The following is a 22,137-nucleotide window of genomic DNA, read 5'->3' as shown; positions in this document are numbered from 1 at the left end:
CTCGCCCCGCCACGAGCGGTGGCGCGGGCCGGGCAGCTCCCGCTCGGACAGCTCGGCTCGGCTCGGGGCTGCGGCTGCCGCGGACCCCGCCCGCCCGGCGCGGCCCACCGCCCGGCTCCGCTCCGGCCGCCCGCCCGCCGAGGCTCCGTTCGCGCCCACCTGGCCGGCCTGCCCTCCCTCTCCGGCACACTGCGCTCACGTACGCGGCCGCGGCCACAACCCGGCCCGGATTCCCCGCCCGGGAAGGGAGCGGAGGCGCGCGCCAGCCAGCGAGCGCCGGGGCGAGGCGGGGGACACACCCCCTCGCCGCCCTCCCTCCGTTGCCCCCCCACCGCCCTCCGTCCCCCGCCCCCCTCCCCCGGCGCCGCGCGCGCACGCCGCCTGCGCGCGCCTCGCCGGCCACGCGCGCCCGCGCCCCCCGCCCCAACACCCCCCCCAGCGCGCGCCCGGCGTACACACCCCCGGCCGCTCGTAGACAGTGGGCGCTCAATAAGTGCCCGAGCGACTCCTCCCGCACATGCGCACTTGAACCTGACCGAGTGGTGACGCCCCCGCCCCCACCCCCAAATCGGACCCGGCGGCTGCAGCCCCGAACCAAACTTGAGTCTTAGCCTGTTTTCACTGAACCGGCCACCGAGCCAAAGTTTCTTGCTGTTGTTTTTCCAGGCCGGGCTCCGGGACAGGCTTCTCCGAGAGAGGCCGAGCTCGCCCCAAGGCGGGAAATGCCGCCAGCGGGCTCCGGGCGCCTCCGACGGGCGCTTGGCGGGGGCGATCGAGACCCAGGCCGCGCCGCCCCGACCCGCCGAGCGTGAGCGAAAGGCGAGAGGGAGGGAACGCTGGAACCAACCTTTCCATCTTCCTTTGCTTTAATGTTGTCTTCTCCATTTTATGACATTTTACTCGATCTCACTCGTTTGTAGTTGTAAAGTGAGGCGTTATTTGCTGTTTCTGGAATTAACGTGAGAGAAAGTTAACTATTAGCCTTCGGCCCTTATGTAAACAATACCAGTTGCTTTTGGCACCGTTAGGCTCTGGCTTTTGTATAATTTGTAACAAGGAGAATTGAAGCTGAGCCATTGTGTTGCTCTGTGTTTTTCAGAGATAAGACCAGAGCCACACGGTAGTGAGAAGCCCCAGTACCGATATGTGTGAGCATATAGAGTCATATTCAAATAAGTTTAATGGATAAAAGAAATAAATCCCCTCCCCCCAGAAGTTTTAAAATATTTTTGGACATACTTGTTGAGTTTGCAGTCAGTTCACCTTCAATTTGAGGTATGCTGTTTTTCCTGCAGAGAGGCAGTGGGGAGTGTGTAGAAAAGGACTAAAGGCTTTGCAGTCAGACAAGCCTGGTTTGCAATCCTGATTTTACTGCTGAACTAGTTTTATGATCTTCAGCAGGTTCTTTTATCTCTCTGAACCTCAGCATCTTTATCTGTAAGATGAAATAAAAAACATAGGTATAGTGCCTAGCTCACACCAAATAAACACTAGATATTATTTCCCTTCCCCCACCGTCCACCATTTGTTACAAAAGAAAAAAATCTAAAAAAAAAAAAAAAAAATCCTATAGGACATTAGTTCTCAACTGGGGATGATTTTGCCCCCAGGAGACATTTGGCAATGTCTGGAGACATTTTTGATTGTCACAACTGGGGGTAGTGGTGCTCCTAGCATCTAATAGGTATAGGCCAATGATGCTGCTAAACGTCCGGCAATGCAGAGGACAGCCCCATACAACAAAGAATTACCTGGTCTGAATTGTCAATAGTGACATCGTTGAGAAATCCTGCTATAGGCTAATTCTGCCATCGAATAATTCACCAAAGACTGGTTCTACCTTTTAATTCTCATCCTCAAGGAAACATTCTTGTTTTGCATTCGAGAGCACAAGAATGAAAGCATTTGGGGGACCACAGCAATTATATTAATATGCAAAGCCTGCCCTTAACATGAAAATGCAGATTCGAATTTTACATTTTATTATTAAAGGAATATTTTACCTAATTAACAACTGATGTATGTGCCCTAATTATTAAGGTATCTTATGATATATTATGTATTACTACAAGTCACAAATAGCTTTTGGTTCTGTTTCCCTTTCTCCTCAAACAGTGGGTGTTTACTCACTTCCGCAGATTCAGCTCTCTGCTAAGTCCCTCACCTATCCTGAAGTTTATAACATAGTCCCTGCCCCCAAGGAATATCCAGCCTAGGTGGAAGTAGATGAATGCACATGCAACAATTAAGGAACAATACAAGATAGCATATAATTAAGCTTTAATTGCAGCACCCAGACTAAGGTGGCACAGAGGCAAGGGAAATGAGTTCCAGCAACAACACCCAGTGCCGCCTGGCTGAGGTGTTCTGTAAATGTTTGTTGAATTAAATGAAATAGCAAAAGCTTTTGACATGAGATAGGACTCCAGCTAGTATATAATTCCATTCCAGGATTTAAACTGCTAGACTCTGTAAATGGATGTTGGTGCCTGGCTGTGAGTTTATTTTTCTTAAAACATCCAGTTCAAACTTGTAACCCAACCTGTATATTTCCTAAAACGATCAAACTTTAATAAAATGGAAACAATCATTCGTTTGACAACTATGTGAGTGCCTGCTGTGTGCAGCGTGAACCAAAAGAGTCTCTAAATTTGAACAGAACCCAGAGCTTGTTCTGTCTGAGACAGGCCATCAAAAGGCACGTGCTCTCTTACAGCATATATTGAATGAATATCCCCTTTGACTGCAGGTATGTACTTGTCAGTATGCATTCCACAGTTTTGCACATTAACACAGACTGAGAACTTTCCCTCACAAGCATCCATTCCCAAACACACACCCAGCGCTCAGAACCTCCACAGGGACTCCAGGCCCTGTCCTAAACACATACTGCGCAGCACACAGGACATAAAGCAGGAGGTGCTTAGAAAACTGTAACTGGTTGGTTTCCAATCTTGGCTCCAGCCCCACCCCCCAGAGTAGAGCTCGCCCTCCCTGGAGGCTGTCCCATCCTAGAACTGCCCCTTACCTTGGCCCCCTATTAAAATGTAGGCATCTGGTACCTCCTTTCCATCAAAGTCATTAGCTTCTCAGAGAGCATCTCCCATTAAGCTGGGGTTCAGCAAAGCAGACCCAGGCCTCGTCTCATGTTATATGGACACATTTAGAGGAGATTTTCAGGGCACCGTGAGTCTGAAATTGCCACAATCTCCCATCCCCTGATGTAACACTTTCCAGGCTTGCCTCCCTCCAATCCATGCTTTGCACCAGCCTCTTTCCTCTGCTTCAAACTCCTCCAAGGCTTCCTGTAGCTTTTATAATAAAGTCCCAGCATTGCTCATTAAGATCCTTCATGGTGGGGCTCTTAATTAGTTCTCCAGCCACTACTTGCGGCTCTCCGGCTCCAGCCCCTTCACTCTGCACTCCATACATGCTAAACTGAACTTCTGTCCTTTGCCTGAACAGACGTTTTCGTTGCTTGACCCATGCTCTTCTCTCCGCCCCGAACACCCTCCGCCCCCTCTCTCATGCCTTTATCTGGCTATCCTTCAGAGTCAGCTTAGATAGCACTTTCTCTCGTCTCCAAGGCTGGATTAGGTGCCTCTCCTTTAAGTCCAGTAGGACCTATACTCACTCCCCCGCCCAGTGCATTGGACCGAAATCTCCCTTCCCTTGTCCTAATTTCCCACAACACTGAACATCCTAGGAGGACAAGGAGTGTGTCTTGTCTCCATGGAATACCCAACATTTGGCAGAGGGCTGGGCGTGGGGTAGGCACTTGATAAACACTGGTGAGTAATGAATTGCTGGTTGAAACCTGGGGAGTGACTAGAGCTTTTCCATCCACGGTCCAGGCAATCCCTAGTTGGAAGCGTGCCTCATGCTGAGAAGATGTCAGGGCTGGTGAAGACTTTCTAACCACTTATTTAGAACGGGACACAGCCTATGGAATGAACTGAGTTTTCAGGTTCCACCAGAGCCTCACTTTATACCTAACCTGGCTTCTTGAACACCAATGATCTACCTAACACCTCCACTTGGATATCAGATTGGATCTCAAATGTCGACGTCCAAAGCCAGAGTTTGATTTCCCTCCCAAATCGGCTTCTCCCTATCTCGGTAAATGGCAATTCCATTTTTCCAGTTGCTCAGGAAACAAAGAAACAAGAAAAACTTGGAGCCCTTTCTTTAATCCTTAACTCCTTTCTTTTTCTTTTACTACACATCGAATCCACCAGAAAATCCTGTTGATTCCATCTAGGAAATATATCCAGAATCAGTGACATCCCTCCATTTCCAGCCCTCCATCACTAGGTGGACCACCATCTCTCTGAGCTGGATTTCCACAATAGACTTCTACCAGCTCTCCCTGCTTTTTCTGTTGCCTCCTTACACTCTGCTCAACACCGTAGTGGCCAGAGTGATCCTTTTAAAACCTAAGTCAGATCACATTACCATTCTGTTCAAAACCTTCAACTGCTTCCCACCTCCCTCACTGCAAGGCCCCCCAGTCAACTCTCTGGTCCCACCACCCACCACTCTTCCTTGGGTCCCCCAGTGCCAGCCACACTGGCCCCCTTGCTCTTCCTCAGACCCACTTCCAATTCAGTCTTTTCAAGGCTGTCCCTTTGGGCTGGAATGATCTTCCTCCAGATATCCACATGGCCAGCTCCGTCACTTGACTCAGGTCCCTGCTCAAAAGCACTCTTATGAGAAAGACATTCCCTCACTAACCTATCTAGATAGCACCACCCAACCATCCCTTGGCCCAGCTTTATTTCCCTTCTTAGCATTTATCACCACCTGACAGCCTGTTTCCACCCACTCGACTATAAGTTCAAGGATAGCAGAGACTGTAGTTTTGTTTACTGTGTATCCCCAGCTTCTAGAACAGTGTCTAGCATATGGTAAACATTCAAGAAATAATCACGAGGGACTTCCCTGGTGGCTCAGTGGATAGAACTGCACGCTCGCAATGCAGGGGGCCCGGGTTTGATCCCTGGTCAGGGAACTAGATCCCACATGCATGCTGCAACTAAGATTTGCATGCCACAACCAAGGAGCCCACGAGCTGCAACTAAGGAGCCTGAGAGCCGCAACTAAGACCTGGTGCAGCCAAATGAATAAATATTTTAAAAGAAGAAAGAAAGAATCACGAATCAAGGATCTGGTTAGACTACCAAAAAGTTATCCCTGAACAGGTTCCTATCCACTGCTTTAATCCCAACTAGTCCCTCCAGAATTTAGCTCTCCTACATTAGGGCATCAGGATACCAGCAGCCCAATCGCCTGCCACTCTACTTCTCATCCACTTAGACCAGGGACATCTATTACCTCCGTGATACACAGTTTGAAACACAGCTTCCATATCACAACCTCAAACCAGGCTATGAGTTTCAAATGAAAAGGATAATACTGCAAATTTTGCATTTGTAGCAGACTTTATCCTTTTCTTTTGATTTAGAAAAAGTACAATGTGTCCTAGTGACCAAAACAGACCCAACACCTAGTTTAAGCTTTTCATTCTAAAAGGCACAAGACTCAGGAACTCAAAAGAGAAAATCAGGGACTTCCCTGGTGGCGCAGTGGTTAACAATCCTCCTGCCAATGCAGGGGACAAGGGTTTGATACCTGGTCTGGGAAGATCTCCCATGCTGCGGAGCAACTAAGCCCGTGCACCACAACTACTGAGCCCACGTGCTGCAACTACTGAAGCCCGTGCGCCTAGAGCCCAAGCTCCTCAACAAGAGAAGCCACCGGGATGAGAAGCCGCAAAGAAGAGTGGCCCCCACTCGCCGCAACCAAAGAAAGCCCGCGCGCAGCAACGAAGACCCAACGCAGCCAAATAGAAAAAAAAGTTTTAAATAATAATAAAGAGAAAGTCGGTTGCAGTTATGCCTGAGGCAACTGGCATCTTCTCTCTGATCTACCCAATCTGTAAGGCTTTCCTGGAGAAGGTGGGCTTTGCATTTCATTGAAGAGATAGGATTGACAGGTTGCAAGTAGGCTGTCCAAAGCTTAAGGGTATCCCTGGAGTAGCTGCTTACATCTGCACAGCCATATTTTTAACAAACAAGCTCCCACATGTGTAAGGATACTCACAGACACACCCCAGTGCATAAACACCCAGATCCTTGCTTACTTCTTCCTAGCTCTGAAACTGGGAATACAAGAAACACAAGGGGAAAAAATGAGCTGACTTTGGGAAGACAGACCATAAAGCCCTATAACTCTGGGTATGAAAGAATGTGTAAGCCCAGGCAGGCTCTCTGTGCACATCTGGTTTTTCCTTTTATGCTTCTGTGATTTCTATGACACAGGAAATCCATTCTGGAACAACCCTGTCTGCTTTCTAGTGAGGACATAAAAAATGAGGATTAAAAGTATGTTCATCTCACTGTTCAGGGCAGGAAGATAAAATCCAGAACAGTACCAATTTGAGGGTGGACCAGCTCCAACTTCATCCTCCATGGTGCCCCAGGGGAGATGCTAGTAACTGAGACACAGGAATGAGAGGCCTAGGAAAAACTTTCTGCCCAGGCTTAAGACTATCTAGGCATGGCTCTCACGCTGAAGCATACCAGGTACGGGAAAATATCACGTGGTGAAAATACCAGTTCCGTCAACTCAACAAATACTATTGGAACCGCTCCCAATCTCACTGGGAGTCCTTCTCCATTCGCCTTCCCCAGTGTAACCTTTGTAAAAACAGTCTTCTCATAGAAAGTCCTTAAAATGGGCTGAAGCAGCCAGCTTTCCCACTCCAGGAGATAACACAGAGCTGTTTCAGAGATAAGCAACATTAAATAAGGTGGAAAAAGACAGGAAAACTTAGACTGTGAAACTGAAGAGGACTGGGTCACACCCCAGTGGGGTTGGGGGCTGAAGTCATCTCACCCCCGAGGTAACAAATGTGATGAGAAAAGCAGATTGGGAGAAAAGAGAGATAAGTAAAGGCAAAACAACCAGTAAGAAGCAAAGCAGTGCCAGAAAAGTGTGCATTGTGAATGCACCTCCATGCCACCCCTTATTTTAGTTTCTTAGGTTCCAATCAACAATAATTACTTTTCTGGGACTTTCCTGGTGGTCCAGCGGTTAAGACTCCGTGCTTCCAGTGCAGGGGGCGAGAGTTGGATCCCTGGTCGGGGAACTAAGATCCCACATGTGGCATGGCCAAAAAACCCCACAAAAACAATAATTACTTTCCTGCCCTGTGTTTTTTGTCATGTGATTTTGCTCTTAAGCCTTCTATTTTTGTTTTCCCTCCCATGGCAGTAGTATTCTTCTCACTCCACAGCTTCCCAGAGACGGGGCTGGTGGCCTTTTCTCTGGAGAACTTGCCAGAGTTTCATTTTGCCAAGCTGTTAACCCCCTCAAATACTAGCCCTACATAAAGTCTGAAACTTAGCTTCTCCTTCAAATTTAATTTTTTCAAACTGAAATAATTTAGTGACAAAAAATTTCTCCACTTTCCATAGACCTGCCTAAACTAATTTAGATGAAAAGGGTGAGCCTTCCTGATCTTTGGTTTTCTGAAGAAAGTCAGTCAAATACTTGCCCAGGAAACCCATAATCTTACCTTGATAATATATCCATATAGTCACCATGGGGATTCTTTTTTTTTTTTTTTTTTTTCACGGTGATTCTCTACAATTCACCTAGCTTTAGGCCACATCCTGCCTTAAGAATCCTTATAATACATTAGACCAGGGGCTTCCCTGGTGGCGCAGTGGTTAAGAATCCGCCTGCCAATGCAGGGGATTCGGGTTCGAGCCCTGGTCCAGGAAGATCCCACATGTCGCGGAGCCACTAACCAAGTGCACCACAACTACTGAGCCTGTGCTCCAGAGCCCGCGAGCTGCAACTATTGAGCCCAAAGTGCTGCAACTACTGAAGCCTCGCACCTAGAGCCCGTGCTCCGCAACAAGAGAAGTCACTGCAATGAGAAGCCTGAGCACCGCAACAAAGAGTAGCCCCCGCTCACCACAACTGGAGAAAGCCCGCGCGCAGCAATGAAGACCCGGCGCAGCCAAAAATAAATAAGTAAATAAATATTAAAAAGAAATACATTACAGTAGAAATCCTGTGAGTTAACAAAATCCTGTTCAATTATCCTTTTGCGTTACCCACCTGGGAGCACTCCGATTTGCCAATACTTGTTTTCGACATGGCCACTCACAATCTTCTCACTTATAAATTGTCGAATCACCAAATCCCAACTTTCTCCATCTGACAGTGTAATTGATTGCGTCTCAGATCACCCCTGATAAGCTTTCAATGATTCCTGAGGGCAAGAGAAGTGGCTAGCACCTCACCTAGGTTTTCAGCCATTTAGCATCCAAACGTGGGAATGAAGATCTGCCATATATAGGAACCAGATTTCTATCCAGTCCCAGACCACCCTAGGTTGTTATTTGTCGATATTTCTCTTCTTCCTTCATGGCTGTCCTCCCAATCCAAACTAATCGCCGAAAGAGAAAATTCACTAGCCAATAACCTGCCAAGCTTCTTTGACATGAATACTAAAAGCCAAAATGGCTGGGAAATCATTACTATCACATACTTTGGCATCCACTGGTCCCACGGCCAACACGCTAACCCACCACTTGGTAAATGAAAATTATCATCGTCAGTGATTTCTTCTATGCATTGGGAAAGGTGCAGGAGGTGAGATGCTATCGCACCTTTAGTGAGTTAGAGGGGTGATGAAATGCTGATAGCAGACTTGTGAAATCTGGGTGACACAGCCAGGAGAAAAACCAATTCAGTTCAATAAAAGCCTTAAAAATAATATGTCTTTGTTGACGTTTTCTTTAGGAGGAAAGCCAAGAAGGAATTTCATCTCACTACACATAACAAAGCTTCCAAAAATCCTCTTTTCAAGCTTCTGTCCCCCCAAATCCTACCCCCATTCGCAGCTGTCTCTCTCCCCTCCTCCTCCTTCTGTCTTCCACTGTCCTCACCTTGTTCTCTTTGTCTCCTTACTACCCCTTTCCCTTTTTCTCCTCCTTCTTCAAATGGATAAATAGCCTGCCCCTGACTTCTGTCTCTGAACTTTGTCAAAGACCTAGCAGCTGACTGAGCCAGCCAAGAATCCTCCCCATGGAAGCCAGGGAGTGGCAAGGGATTGGTATCATATATATTGAAATTTTAATGTTTTTCTTTTCTGCTTCTCATGACAACAGTATCAGTATCAGACCAGTTCCAGTCTCTCAGGTTCCTCTATAGTTTTATCCCCAGACCCTTAGAGTAGCTGAAAAAGTATGTGAAGGACCTGCTCATCCTTCCCTGCTCTCCTTGGACCACTGACCACATTTTGCCCAATGGCCTACCTAGCTGTCCATCACCAGAATCATTCAGGAAGAAGAAGAATGATCTGTCAGGGACTCCATCTGCCTCTAAGATCCCGTGATGCCTAAGGCCGCTGCTCCTTGTAGTTCAGTGTCGTTTTTCATTGCATCTCTGAAACTGACTGGTCCCCTTCCCATGCTTCAGCTGGAATCCACTAATAGAGTAGTCGTTACTGGACCCTCTTTCTTTATCCTTTCACTAAAAGCCTTCTAGTAATCTCATCTCAAAAATCTCAGTCTTGGGCTTCCCTGGTGGCGCAGTGGTTGAGAGTCCGCCTGCTGATGCAGGGGACACAGGTTCGTGCCCCGGTCCGGGAAGATCCCACGTGCCGCGGAGCGGCTGGGCCCGTGAGCCATGGCTGCTGAGCCTGTGCGTCCAGAGCCTGTGCTCCGCAACGGGAGAGGCCACAACAGTGAGAGGCCTGCGTACCGCAAAAAAAAAAAAAAAAAAAAATCTCAGTCTTATCCTCTTCGTGATTCAGGCTATTACAATAGCCCAAGGTTAAATGTTATCTATCCAACTTCTAATTTGAGTTTGTTGGCTGGTGTCCTGTTTACCATACAATACTACTGAGGAAGAATTCTATTTTCTTCTGTCTACCCATATCCATGGGACACTTGGTATGACTCATGGGAACTAGAATACTTAAGAAGTGATAGTTGTGGCCAGCACCCAACTTCCATTATTTTCTGAGGGATAAAGAAATAATTCTGTGCCAAACTTATTAGTCAGCCCTCTCTTTGGAGACAAGTGACAGGAACTGAATTCATGCTAACTTAAGCAAAAAAATGAATTTGTTGGCTCACTTAACTGGGAAATCCAGGAGTTTATACTGGCCACAGACACAGCCAGACCTCAGGTTTAAACAAAGTTGTCAGGGTTTGTGCTCTAAATCTCTCCTTTCTGCTTTGCCCCCTTTTATGAGTCCCCTTCTCTCCTATTTCAAAAGAACCACCCCCCCCGCGCAAAAAAAAGAGCTTCCTTCATACACTTGGGAAGCCTGTTGCTGGCAACTACCAACTATGACATCCCGATTTAGCAACAACAGCAGAAAACAAAATTCTCTCTCTCACTATTCACATATTAGTTCCAGGGAGAGACTAATTGATTCTGCTTAGTTAAAATGCCCCACTTTGGACTACTGTTGCCAGACGGATGGGTTACTATGATTTTGAGCCTAAGTAAAACCACAGGGAATAGAGGACTGATGTCCCAGAGGAATGAACGCTGGAGAGAGACATCACATATGTCCGCTACGCAAACGGGAGGGAGGAAAGGAAGGAGAGCATCTAGGAGTCAAAGGACTCATGTTCCTGTGCTCTTTTACCAGCTGGGTGATTTCGGACATGCCACTTCGTCTTTCTGAGCCTCAGTTCCTCAGGTATGAAATGGTTACATGGTAGTTACTAGTACAGTATCAAATTATATATGACAATATCTCTGTATGGTACCAGGTGATTTTTCAGATAATGGAAAACTGACTTAATTGAGGAGGGCATTTTTTACGAATACATTATGGGGCACTTTACCAAAAGCTTTTTCATCTACCGTGCAAATTGGAAAATGAAGTTCAAGAGGCTGGAATGCCTAGCATATAAACTAACTTATTTGTGTAACTGTAGCCACACGCAGACACGCAAAAATATATGACGATCCTGCAACTGAATCATTTCCTGGATTAAGAAAAGTGGCAGAGACCCACTCCGAGACAACACGCACGCAGACATCCACCTCGTAAGGCAGGAGTCCCTACGAGCACGTCTGCACAGCCCTTTCCTCCGGGGAGGGGAGCCCATTCTAGGTTTAAGGAATTTCAGGGCCGAAAGGCTTGCGGGCGAGTACCCTTCACCAACTAGTGTGTGTGTGTGTGTGTGTGTGTGTGTGTGTGTGTAGGCGGGGGGGCGGCGGGCGCTGTACAGGCTAGATTTAAAAACCCCACACACCAAAAAAAACAACAAAAAACAAAACTGTCCTGGGCGTCTTTAGCTGGACCCTTCCAGGAACGCAGCGGCCTTGGCACCTTCGCTGCCGTCCCGCCTTCCGCCCCTCCTCCGCCCCACTGCCGCTCCGGGAGCTCGCAGATCCAGCTCCGTGTTTTCCCAGCCGCCCTCCCGCCCTTCGGGTTAAAGCTCCCCCGCCAGGAGTAAACAAGCAGCCCGACAGGCAGCCGGTAGGACCGGCCCCCTCTCCCCGTTTCCTGCGCCAGCCCCAGCAACAGGCCCTGCCCTTCGCGACAGGCCCCGCCCCGTACCGCCGGCCCACCACCTCTCCGCGTCCGTCGGCCTCGGCCGGGTCCGGGCCGCCGGCCCAGTCCCCGGCCCGCCCCCGGTGCCGCCCCCCTCAGGACCCCGCTCCCCGCCCGCCCGCGAGCCCCCAGCCCGCGCCGAGGGAGGGTGCGTGGCGCACACGTGACTCGTATTGTGGGCGGAGCCTGCGTGGGCCCGGGCGGCGAGGGCCGCGGGGGCCGGGAGGGCGGGTCCGGCCTCGCCTCTCTCACTCCCGCGAGCCCGCCTGGGCCGCGGCCTCCCGCCAGCCCCTCCTCCGGCCGGGCTGGGGCCCCGCTCTGGCCCCTCGCCCGGCGAGCGCTTAGGCCTCCCAGTGACTTTGCCACTGTGACTACTCCTCCTCGCGCAGTCTCCCCCTGCAGCCCGGCCGCTGGGCTCGCTCCCGACTCCTCGCCCCCAAGTCCCCACTCGGCAGAGCCTCTGAAGTTTCCTGCCCCGTCTGCGGCGCCTTGCGTACTCACAAGCCCCCTGCTGCACAGACACATCGCCTTCCTGCTTGCACCCGCAGAGAAGTCCTCCTGCACACACAGAGCTGTATTGTACCGCCTTCCGACACCTCTCCATTCATTACCTATCCCGGCCCAGCTCCCTTTCCTTTCTCGTACTTTGAAGGTGGGGAAAACTGAGGTTCAAAAAAGTGAAAAGATTTCCTAGATCCGGAACCAAGACCAGACCTCCTGTGGCCAGGGCCTTCTCTGCCCTGATCCTTTCCTGCAATTCAGGGTCAAACTGACTACCCTGAACCGGTAGTTCCAGCCTTGGTTATCAGTTAATACCCTCTAGATCTCCCCACACACACATCCCCCAGGGAAAATGTATCCGCCCTCTACCTTCTGTCCGTCTCAGGGTACCTCAGGAAATAGATCAGAGCTGGCAGAAAAGAAAACCTTTACCGAGAGACAGTTTCATCTCGAGGTTGGGAGCGTGGACTCGGAACCAGTCGGCCTGAATTCCAGTCCTAGCTCTTCCCCCTACTAGGTATCTTGGGCAAGCCATGTGCCTTCTCTCTGCCTCTAGTTCCTCACTTGTAAATCGAGGATAATGACACTACCTACCTCATAGAGTTGCTGTGAGGATTAGATGAGTTACTATAAGTAGAGTCAGGACAGCACCTGTCATATAATAAAGCCATCAAAGAAATCACTCTGGGCTAGCCGCTGTGCTGGGTTTCTTTACGTCCTCGCTCTCTTTCCTGATGCCTCCCTCCATGTACTGCAGGCAGATTAACCTGTCAGGCCAGACTCGGCTTTAGCGGAGTGACTTCAGGCTCCAGCAGATTGTGACTGGAAGGGCCGAGGCAGGGGAGCCATGTTGGCTGGGGCCTCCCCGGGTTGAGAGCAGCACAGCTGACTTCTGAGGAGGGGAACAGGATGTGTGGCAGAGTGAGGACAGAGGCAGGGAGCTTCTGAGCTCTCCCCTTGTAGGGTGTACATGGTGGGGTGCTGGAATAGGGGGAAAGCTGGGATTCAGAGGGGGGATTCAGACAGTGCAGTGGGGAGACAAAGGCCACTCCCAGAGAGAATGTCAGATAGATACTCCACCAGTTGCTGACCTTTTAGCTCCTGACCCCTCATTCAATAAATTCCGCGAGTGAATATGTGCATCTAATCCTCCCTTGTAAATTTCTTGAGGGCAAGCTCTGTGTTTTGGTCTCCTTTTTTCATCCTTTAGCACCTATTTCAGTGCTTTGGAAATAAGTGATCAACAAATGTTTGAATGTTTTTAAATGAAAGTATAACACGCCTATCACTGAGTTGGGCCTCCGCCGAAGGGTCCTGATTTTAAGAAAAGGAATCTTAGAGTTTCCCTATCCAACCCCCTCACTTCTGAGTTAATTTGCCCCGGGGTTATACAGAAAGTTAGAAACAGAAGCCAAGTGTCTGATGTTATTTCCATGACATTGCACTGGACTTACAACGCAATTGGAAGGAAAAACAAACTCCCTAAAAGCTATAAAACAAAATAAGGCAGTGTGTGGTTAATTCCTGAATGCAGGGTTCAAATGGGAGGAGTGGTAGGAGTTGGGAGGACTGCAATCCCCAGGGCCTGGGATCAGTCAGAAAATGCTCACTCCAAGAGAGGGGACTGGTCCTAAAGAATGGGTAGGATTCAGGACTGTGGAGAGGAGAGACAATTCCTGGCTTTCCCTGAGGCCGTGGTGGATATTTAAAGGTCAGTGAAGAAACCAGTCTGGTTAGAAGACAGGTTTGGGTTGGGTTAAGGCGGTGGGGGGGAGGGGGGGATGCTAGAAGGTTAAGTTGAATCCTTTTTTTTGGCCGCACTGCTTGCGGGATCTTTGTTCCCCCCCAGCCCCCTGCAGGGATTGAACCTGGGCCCTCAGCAGCCAAAGGGCGGAGTCCTGACCACTGGACAGCCAGGGAATTCCCAGAAGGTTAACTTGAGATGTGGGGAAATTTCAAATACCAGGATAAGGAGTTTCAGCCTTGCTCTGTGGATGATTGGGAACCCCTGAAAATAGACACTGAGCTAGGCGCTGCACCAAGGCAAGACACCAGACAAATATCTGCCAGCTTGGTCTGATTTGCATCTTTCGTAGACAGTTGCTTGCCATATATGTGCATTTACTTAATTTACCCACACAAGAAGGGAAACACCACCAACCAGCTTGTCTATATTTGTTTTGTCTCCAAATATACATGATATCTGTGTGGGAGCAGAGGAAAGAGAGGGAGATTGAGTGCCTGTGCCTGCTGCAGACCAGGGAATTTCATCTGTGATATCTCATGTAACCCTCACAATCTTGTGGGGTGTGGGTTTTATTGCTCCAGTAACACCAGAGATGATTGCCCAGATCACAGAGTTGGAAGTGGTGGGGCCGGAATTCAAACTCAGCTTTGATGGCAAAGCCCTTTCCAGTCCCCTGTCACAACTTTCCAGTGAGAGGATACAGAAATTGCCTTCCCACTCTCAGGTTCCTTCTTACAGAGGGTCAAGTGTGGAGATGACCCAGCTAGGCTCACATTTCTAGGAGTGCTTTCACATCCCTGGTTTTCTATTTTTATCTTTCCATTCTTATCTTCCTATTCTTATCGTTTCTAGTCTTATTCTTATCTTAAGCATCAGGACCCCTCCTTGCATAGGCCCCTGGCAAGCCCTCTACCCAGTTCTGAACCCCTAATCATGCATTACTGTCTGTACAGAGAACTTCAACAATTGTATAAGCTTCAGGTCCTGTGAAACCTGGATCTGCCTCATCTGGATGACCTCCATCAAGTTACTTTCTGAGACTTAATTTCCTTGTCTATATAAAAAATCATCCTAGACTCTGGCCTATCTATTTTATTTCATTTTTTTCAGGCCACACCGTTCGGCATGCAGGATGTTAGTTCCCCAGCTACAATCACGTACTCATGAAATTTGTGCACCTGTGGGGCTCTGCAAACTTCTCAAACCTTGGAATCAGAATGTGCACAACCACCCTCTTTTCCTTTTCCCCATCAATTTACTTTTTAACACAGCAGCCGCAAAAAACCCAACTCCATAAACGCAGGATGTCATCAAAACTAATGTCATGCAACCTTATGTTGAAATTGTGGATTTCCTTTAACTAGTAATGCATACAGTGTGGAACCTGTGTTACCCATCAGTGTGTTTCCCTCAACAACGTAAAATATCCCAAGGTGCCCCTGTGAATTTTCTGCAGCACCCTGGGGTGAGATGGCACACAGTTTGGGAACCTGGGACTGAGGACTGTTGTTAGAGACTATTTAAGGAAGCCGCCAGAGGGCAGCAGAGTTCTCTCCCAGAGAATGGGGGAGGGGTGACTCACTTATACCCTTATTCAAGTTTTGTCACAGTGTTATTACTCAGCTATCCACAGGGAATTTTCCAGAAGTTGCCCTTCCTGCTGCCTCTCCACTCTGCCTTGTGGCTATTTACATGACATTAACAATGCAAGGAATGATGGTGGTTTGTTGGGAGTCCTGAGCTCCAGTTCTAGATCTGCCCCTTGAGAGGTCCAACACCTTGACCATAACCTCCTCTTTCCAAAGTCCCTTCCAGATTTAAGTATGTATGAATCTATGAATGTACCCTCAGGCTTTCTCCTGAGAAGCCAAAGTTTCTAATACACTTGATTTTAACTTGGCCTCGAGACTAGGAAGGAAAGAAGTAGCTCTCTTTCCACACATGCTGCATGCAAGGAAGCTGGGGAATATGCCATCTTTAAATCAGATAAAAATCTGTTTTCATGTCAGGCAAATTTATGAAAAGAGGGAAGAAAGAACAACAAGAAGCTCTATACAGGGGGCCTTCTGGGGTGAAGGAAATGTTGTTTCTTGATCTGAATACAAGTAACTGGGTGTGTTCAGTTTGGGAAAGTTCATCAAGCTATATAGACTTTTGATATTTGCATCTCTCTGTACAAATAAATAAATAAATAATTTACAAAAAGGGAGGAAAGCAAATCGCAGAATTGAAGTGATATATAACTTACATAAACACAAAAATATAACACAAACAATGCTTTTTTAAAAAATATTTATTCATTATTTATTTTCTATTTTTTGGCTGTGTCGGGTCTTAGTTGCAGCACACGGGATCTTCGTTGTGGCATGCGGGATCTCTCGTTGCGGTGCACAGACTTCTCTCTCGTGTTGTGCGGGTTTTCTCTCTCTAGTTGAGGTGCACAGGCTCAGGAGTTGTAGTGCGAGGCTTAGTTGGCCCACAGCATGTGGGATCTTAGTTTCCCGACCAGGGATTGAACCAGCGTCCCCTGCATCGGAAGGTGGATTCTTTACCACTGGACCACCAAGGAAGTCCCCAAACAATGCTTTTAAAATTAAAAACAAAAACAAAAAAAAACCTGACAATAAATTGTAAACGTGTTAGTATGCTGTATGTTTGTGTTAAGGTTTCAAAATAAATTTTAAAGCATTTGAAAAACAAAATAAAATAAAAGTCTTGCCAGCTCCAAGGAAGCTTTAAGCCTTGGGCCAGGAGTAGGGATGCTCCTTTCCTTCTGCATGAAAGAGTGGGATTTTTGAAAGGTCCTCTTTTTTCCCTGTTCTTTTTCCTGTCATACTACTGAGGGTCAGATGCTGAGCCAGTCCAGTGCAGACCCATTATGGGAATTCCCTGGTGGTCCAGTGGTTAGGACTCTGCGTTTTCACTGCTGAGGGCCTGGGTTCAATCCCTGGTCGGGGAACTAAGATCCCATAAGCCTCGTGGCACAGCAAAAAAAAGAAGAAAAAGTTTATCAGGATATTCTGCAGAGTTAATATAGGCAAAATCCACATTGCTCAAGAATTCAGGATTGGCTAAGCAATCATCTCGAGTAGCCAAGAGACAGAGGCCTCTGCTCAATCTAAGGGCGTTGATGGGTTACCTGTTTTCATTGTGAAGCTAGTTCAGGAGAGCCTGAATCCAAGGAAACAGTCAGTGATCAGAGGCTGCAGGAAAGAGCATGGGATGCCTGTGTCCTAGCCTTGGTGACTCAACTAGCAGAGTGGCCAGAGAGTACCTCCTCTTGAAAATGATGAGTAGACACTGGATAAGGTCTCTTCTAGCTTGAAGATTCAATCATTTTGTGAGTTAGTGATGCTAAGAGAATGGTTAATTGTCTTAAGGAAACCCCAAAGAAGAAGTAAGCAACACATCCACTCTGGAAAGAATAGTTAAAGCAGTCTTTAAAAACATCACAAGGGGGCTTCCCTGGTGGCGCAGTTGTTAAGAATCCGCCTGCCAATGCAGGGGACACGGGTTCGAGCCCTGGTCCGCGAAGATCCCATATGCGGCAAAGCAACTAAGCCCGTGTGCCACAACTGCTGAGCCTGTACTCTAGAGCCCGCGGGCCACAACTACTGAGCCCACGTGCCACAACTACTGAAGCCCGGGCGCCTAGAGCCCATGCTCCGCAACAAGAGAAGCTACCGCAATGAGAAGCCTGTGTGCCACAGCGAAGAGTAGACCCCGCTAGCTGCAACTAGAGAAAGCCCGTGTGCAGCAATGAAGACCCAATGCAGCCAAAAATAAATAATTTATTTAAAAAAAGAACATCACAAGGCCAGTGGCCCAGATGGGAGATGCAAGGCAAATACCTGAATATAACTAACTTCAAAGGTAAGGCTAACTAACTTCAAAGGTAAGGCCAGAACAGGAGGCTCTGGGTGCAGGAGTGAGCTGAATTTATGGGGCCGGGAATGCAGGCCAGCTTAGTGGATAGAATATGGTAAAACCACGTGATGACAAATTTGCAGCCAAATAGAAGTCAACATGAAAAGTGGTTGCTGCAGCTTTGTGGTTTGATCCCATCAGTGCTGTACTATGATTGGGTTGACATGGTACACAAGGGTTTAGAAGTTAAGAAAAAGTGCAGATCTTGTTCATATTCACTCTCTCTCTACCCCTTTGCAAAGGGGTAAAAGAGAAAGCAACACATGCTATCCGTTACAGAGTATCAAGGAATCAGAAAAGCCACTCTGACTTCAGTTTGCTCATCTGTAAAATGAGGGCCATAATACTACCTTCCTCAAAGGGTGACTATGACCTAACACTCAGAGCATGCAAACTCATACTCAATAGAGTGGCTATTATTATTTATTCTATTATTATATATTATGCAATGCCAAAGCTCCAGAAAGTCACCCAGAGTCCCTTCAGCAGTCCTGAATGGAGAGGCACTCAGTTTTCAAGATTTTTTTTCTCCCCTCTTGGCATTTTGCATTCACCTTTATTATAGCACTTGTCCATTTAGATTTTAATTCTTCGTGGAATGAGGTGAGAGTGAGGTCATTTCTGTGCACAAGGTTGCTTCTTTTCTCTCTATTTTATTCTCTAAGTTCTCCCGCTATATGGGGACTTTTTTTTTTTAATTGAAATACATTTGACATATAACACTGTGTACGTTTAAAGTGCACAGCATGTTGATTTGATACATTTGCAATATGATTACCACTGTAGCATTAGCTAGCACTTTGATCATATCACATCACAAAACTATCATTTCATTTTTGTGGTGGGACGAATTAAGATCTAGTCACTTAACAAGTTTATAATACAATACTGTTGTCTATGATCCCTGTATTGAGCATTAGATCCCCAGGACTTATTAGATCCAGTCTGCTAGTTCCAAGTATGGGTCATTTAGTACCCTTAAATGACATCTCTCCTACTCCCCCAGCCCCCAGCCCCTGGTAAGCACCATTCTACTCTCTGTTTTTACGAGTTCAGCTTTTTATAGATTCCACATGTGAGTGATATCATACAGTATTTGTCTTTCTCTGTCTGACTTATCCCCCCTAGCATAATGCCCTCAAGGTCAAATTATATATATCTGTTATCTATGTGATATATATATATCCCACATCTTCTTTAGCCATTCATCCCTCTACTGGTACTTAGGTTGTTTCTCAGGGATTCCGAGAATTCTTAATAGGAATAATTACTTAACACCTGAGCTTTGACTTCTTATTGGCCTGATCCCATGGGAGCCACTGCATCTGTTAGCAGGCTGAGACCCTGAGGAAACACACTGAAGTAACCTCACTTGGAGGCAGGAGGGCAGGGTTCTAGAAGAGAGCCTTCTGGCTGATTTCCCTTCCATCTTTAAGATACTGATTGGGTGGTATCGTTTCAAAGCTTTAGGGGAATAGAAAATGATGGGGGAAACTGAAAAACAAGAACTGGCCAAAGTCCCCAATAGTCAATGTCTGAGTCCAAAAGTCTTTGAATTTTTCTTTACATTTTTAACGAAAGGAGGCAGGTAGAGCAGAGGTTTTGGGTGGAGGAGAGATGGGGTTACCTGATCAAGGCCCTGGTGTCTTTCTCTGATCAACACATACCGGTGCACTAAGACTGGCCATTCATTCAGTGCGACTGGAAAAATAAATTAGTACAGTCTTTGTGGAGAACAATTTACTATTAAAGAATCAGGAACTTTAAAAATATTTTTATCCTTTGGACCTTTAAAAAATGAAAATGGTTACATTTCATTTTAAAAAATGAAAATGGTTACATTTTACGTTAGCACAGAAAATATGTTCAAGGAAATGGGAAATGTTTGTAAGGCTATTAAGCACAAGAAGATAAATAATTTGCACAGAATTATCAATTATGTAAAGAAAAATATACACAGCCTCATATGAAGAAATATCCCCATATGTCAAGTGTTTCTTGTGGTTAGTGGAACGATGGGTGCTCCTGTTTTTTTTGTTTGTTTTTTTTCTTTTTGGTCAAATTAATTTACACTTCTGTAACTATGGTGGCAGGCTGAGGTTGAAACCGACCTCAAATCCTCTCAGTTTCCTTCCCAATTCTTTGAATCAGGTTAATTTCCTCCAGGTTAATTTCCCCCTCTTAAAAGTGTTGAAGCCCCCAGCAGGGTCCTTCAGGCGAGCCCAGCGAGGCTGGAGAAAGAAGATTCGAGAGGCCGAGGCGAAGCGGGGAGGGCGGCGTCGGGGGAGGGCGGGCTTCTGCACGTTCCTTCCCAGATGCGAGCACCGCCGGGGCGTCCTGCCTCGTGCGTCCCGGCTCGTCAGCGCTCGGAGGAGCTGCGCCCGGGACGCCCCCAGACCACGCGGGGCGACGGCTGCCAAGGCCCTGGGCCGCTCGGCGTCCCCGCTCCGTCTCTGCCCGGGCACAACGCCCAAGCCCCGGCTGCGGCCGGCGGAAGCGCCCGGGCCCGGGGGCAGCGCGAGGCCCCTCCCCGCCAGCTCAGCCTCCGGGCGCGCGGGGCCAGGAGGGCGGCGGCGCGGACGTGCCTCGGCCCACGGAGGCCTCCCTGCGCCGCTCGGGGCGCGAGGCCGGCGGGCGGGGAGAGCGGAGGGGACGCGAGGAGGAGCGTGGAGGCCGGGCAGCCCCGCAACCCGGACGCGCTGCCTTCCCCGCGGCCTGCGCGGCCTCTTCGTCCCCGAGTCGTGCTCGGCCCGCGGATGGGAATCGCGTCCCCGGGCCGTGCGCGCGCTTCTGCGCCGGGGTGGCTGGCCTCTCCCCGCCCGCGCCCCGCCGTCTGGTCCTGCGGGCTCTCCACCAGCCCGATCGTTAAGGCCCGCTCAGTCCTAGGCACCAGACGAGGTTTTAAGGCAGCGTGTGGCTTGTCCTCAGTCTGTCCCCTCACCTTTTTGGCCTTGGCTGTCTTTCTACCTCGATTTTCCTTCCGTCCCGCTGCCTGACCAAGGCTAAGTCTGCCGCCCCAAAGGCCTTGAACCCATCTTTCGCCTTTTCTGTAAATCCACCCTCACTCGGCAGCTTCGGTAATCTCCTCCCACCATCCACTACCCTTTCGCAACACACATGCCCAAGGCTAAGTGAAATTTGACCTGCGCTTTGCCCCTGGGACAAGGTACTGACCTCTCTCTGTCACCTACACATATTCCCAAAGAATAGATTACACTTGCGGGGCCACTCAGGAGCAGCAAGGTCCAGTGCAAAACGAAAATGCAGGACCTCTTGCTCAGAAATTAAGAATTTCAAGAGCATTAAACCAGGCCTGCGACTCTTCTAAGCGCGGGAACCTGTGTGCCTACACAGGTGGTAGCCCCAGGACGGCGGTCTTGTCAACACCCTTTCTATCAAGCCTGTGCGCTAACCATCCCCCCGCCGCCACCAAAGTTTGTCGGGTGCATACAAGAACAGACGGATAATGTCTTCCTTGTGGCTGGTTATCAGAACTAGGGGTCCTTCCTTGGTCAGCCGTCTCCTTTATCTACTTTGCAGTACTCACATGGCTGACTACTCTTCCGTACAAAACCCCCCTTTCCTTTGGTTTCTCTGACGCGGCACCATTGGATTTCCCTCCCTCTTTGATGCATTCCTTTAGGTCCTTTGCGGGCTTCCCTTTTCCTTCTGTACCGCATCTGTGCGCGTTCCCAAAACTGAGGTCCCCAGTCCTTTTTCTTTCTCATTCCCTTGGAGAGATTATCTTCCCCGTTTCAATCACCACCTTTGTGCATGTAACGCCCCAGCCTTTATCTTCAGCCCAGATTTCACTCCCAAGCCCTAGCCTTGCTCTTCTAACGCTTAGGTGTCCAGGCAACTCAAAGGTAACAAGTCAAAACTTGAATGCAGGGAATTCCCTGGCGGTCCACCGATTAGGACTCCGAGCTCTCCCTGCCCAGGGCCTGGGTTCAGATCCCTGGCTGGGGAACTAAGATCCCTCAAGCAGCACAGCCAAAACATAAATAAATAATTTAAAAAAAATTTTTAACTTGAACCTCTTTGCCCCTTCCTTCTCTCCCTCCTTCCTTCCTTCTTTGTGGGAACTGAGCAAAAAGTAAACCAAACCTGGGACCCTCCTAAGTGCAGGGCCCAGTACAACTTCATTGGTGGCACTGCCAGGAAGCCAGCCTTGTCAGCACTGTTTCAAAGTATCTCTTCACTACATATTTTAGTAATTAGATAGGGAGGGTGGAGTCACTTTACCACGGCGAAAACTGGCAGATACCATCTTAATCAAACTAGGAAAGTTAACATAAGTAATGAGATAAATCACTTTGTTGATGCAGTGAGAATACGGTCACTTATGTGACAGTCCGATCAGAGG

The 22,137-nt window shown here is 48.3% G+C and overlaps 1 protein-coding gene across 3 annotated transcripts in view; it reads right to left on the bottom strand.

Moving 5' to 3' along the window:
• ZNF395 (zinc finger protein 395) overlaps positions 1–12,868 on the bottom strand; it is a 51,630-nt gene extending 38,762 nt beyond the window's left edge. Inside the window, exons 1-3 of one of the 3 annotated variants that reach the window (XM_089912761.1) lie at positions 12,692–12,868; positions 1,240–1,435; positions 848–948 (exon numbers count right to left, since the gene is read on the bottom strand). In XM_089912761.1, the coding sequence (XP_089768887.1) occupies positions 848–885 (38 nt within the window). In that variant the 5' untranslated portion in view covers positions 886–948; positions 1,240–1,435; positions 12,692–12,868. Of the gene's footprint in view, positions 106–847; positions 949–1,239; positions 1,436–12,097; positions 12,412–12,691 lie in introns of those variants that run through there. The other 2 variants (XM_089912762.1, XM_022594964.2) reach the window with 2 other exon arrangements.
• Positions 12,869–22,137: the final 9,269 nt, after the last annotated feature.

Source organism: Delphinapterus leucas, chromosome 6 (genome assembly GCF_059928025.1).
Source record: "Delphinapterus leucas isolate spDelLeu-1000000601 "Yukka" chromosome 6, BTC_Dleu_Yukka2, whole genome shotgun sequence".
NCBI classification, from domain to species: domain Eukaryota; kingdom Metazoa; phylum Chordata; class Mammalia; order Artiodactyla; family Monodontidae; genus Delphinapterus; species Delphinapterus leucas.
The sequence above is the reverse complement of the archived record's forward strand: the minus strand, read 5'-3'. Positions and strand labels throughout refer to the sequence as shown.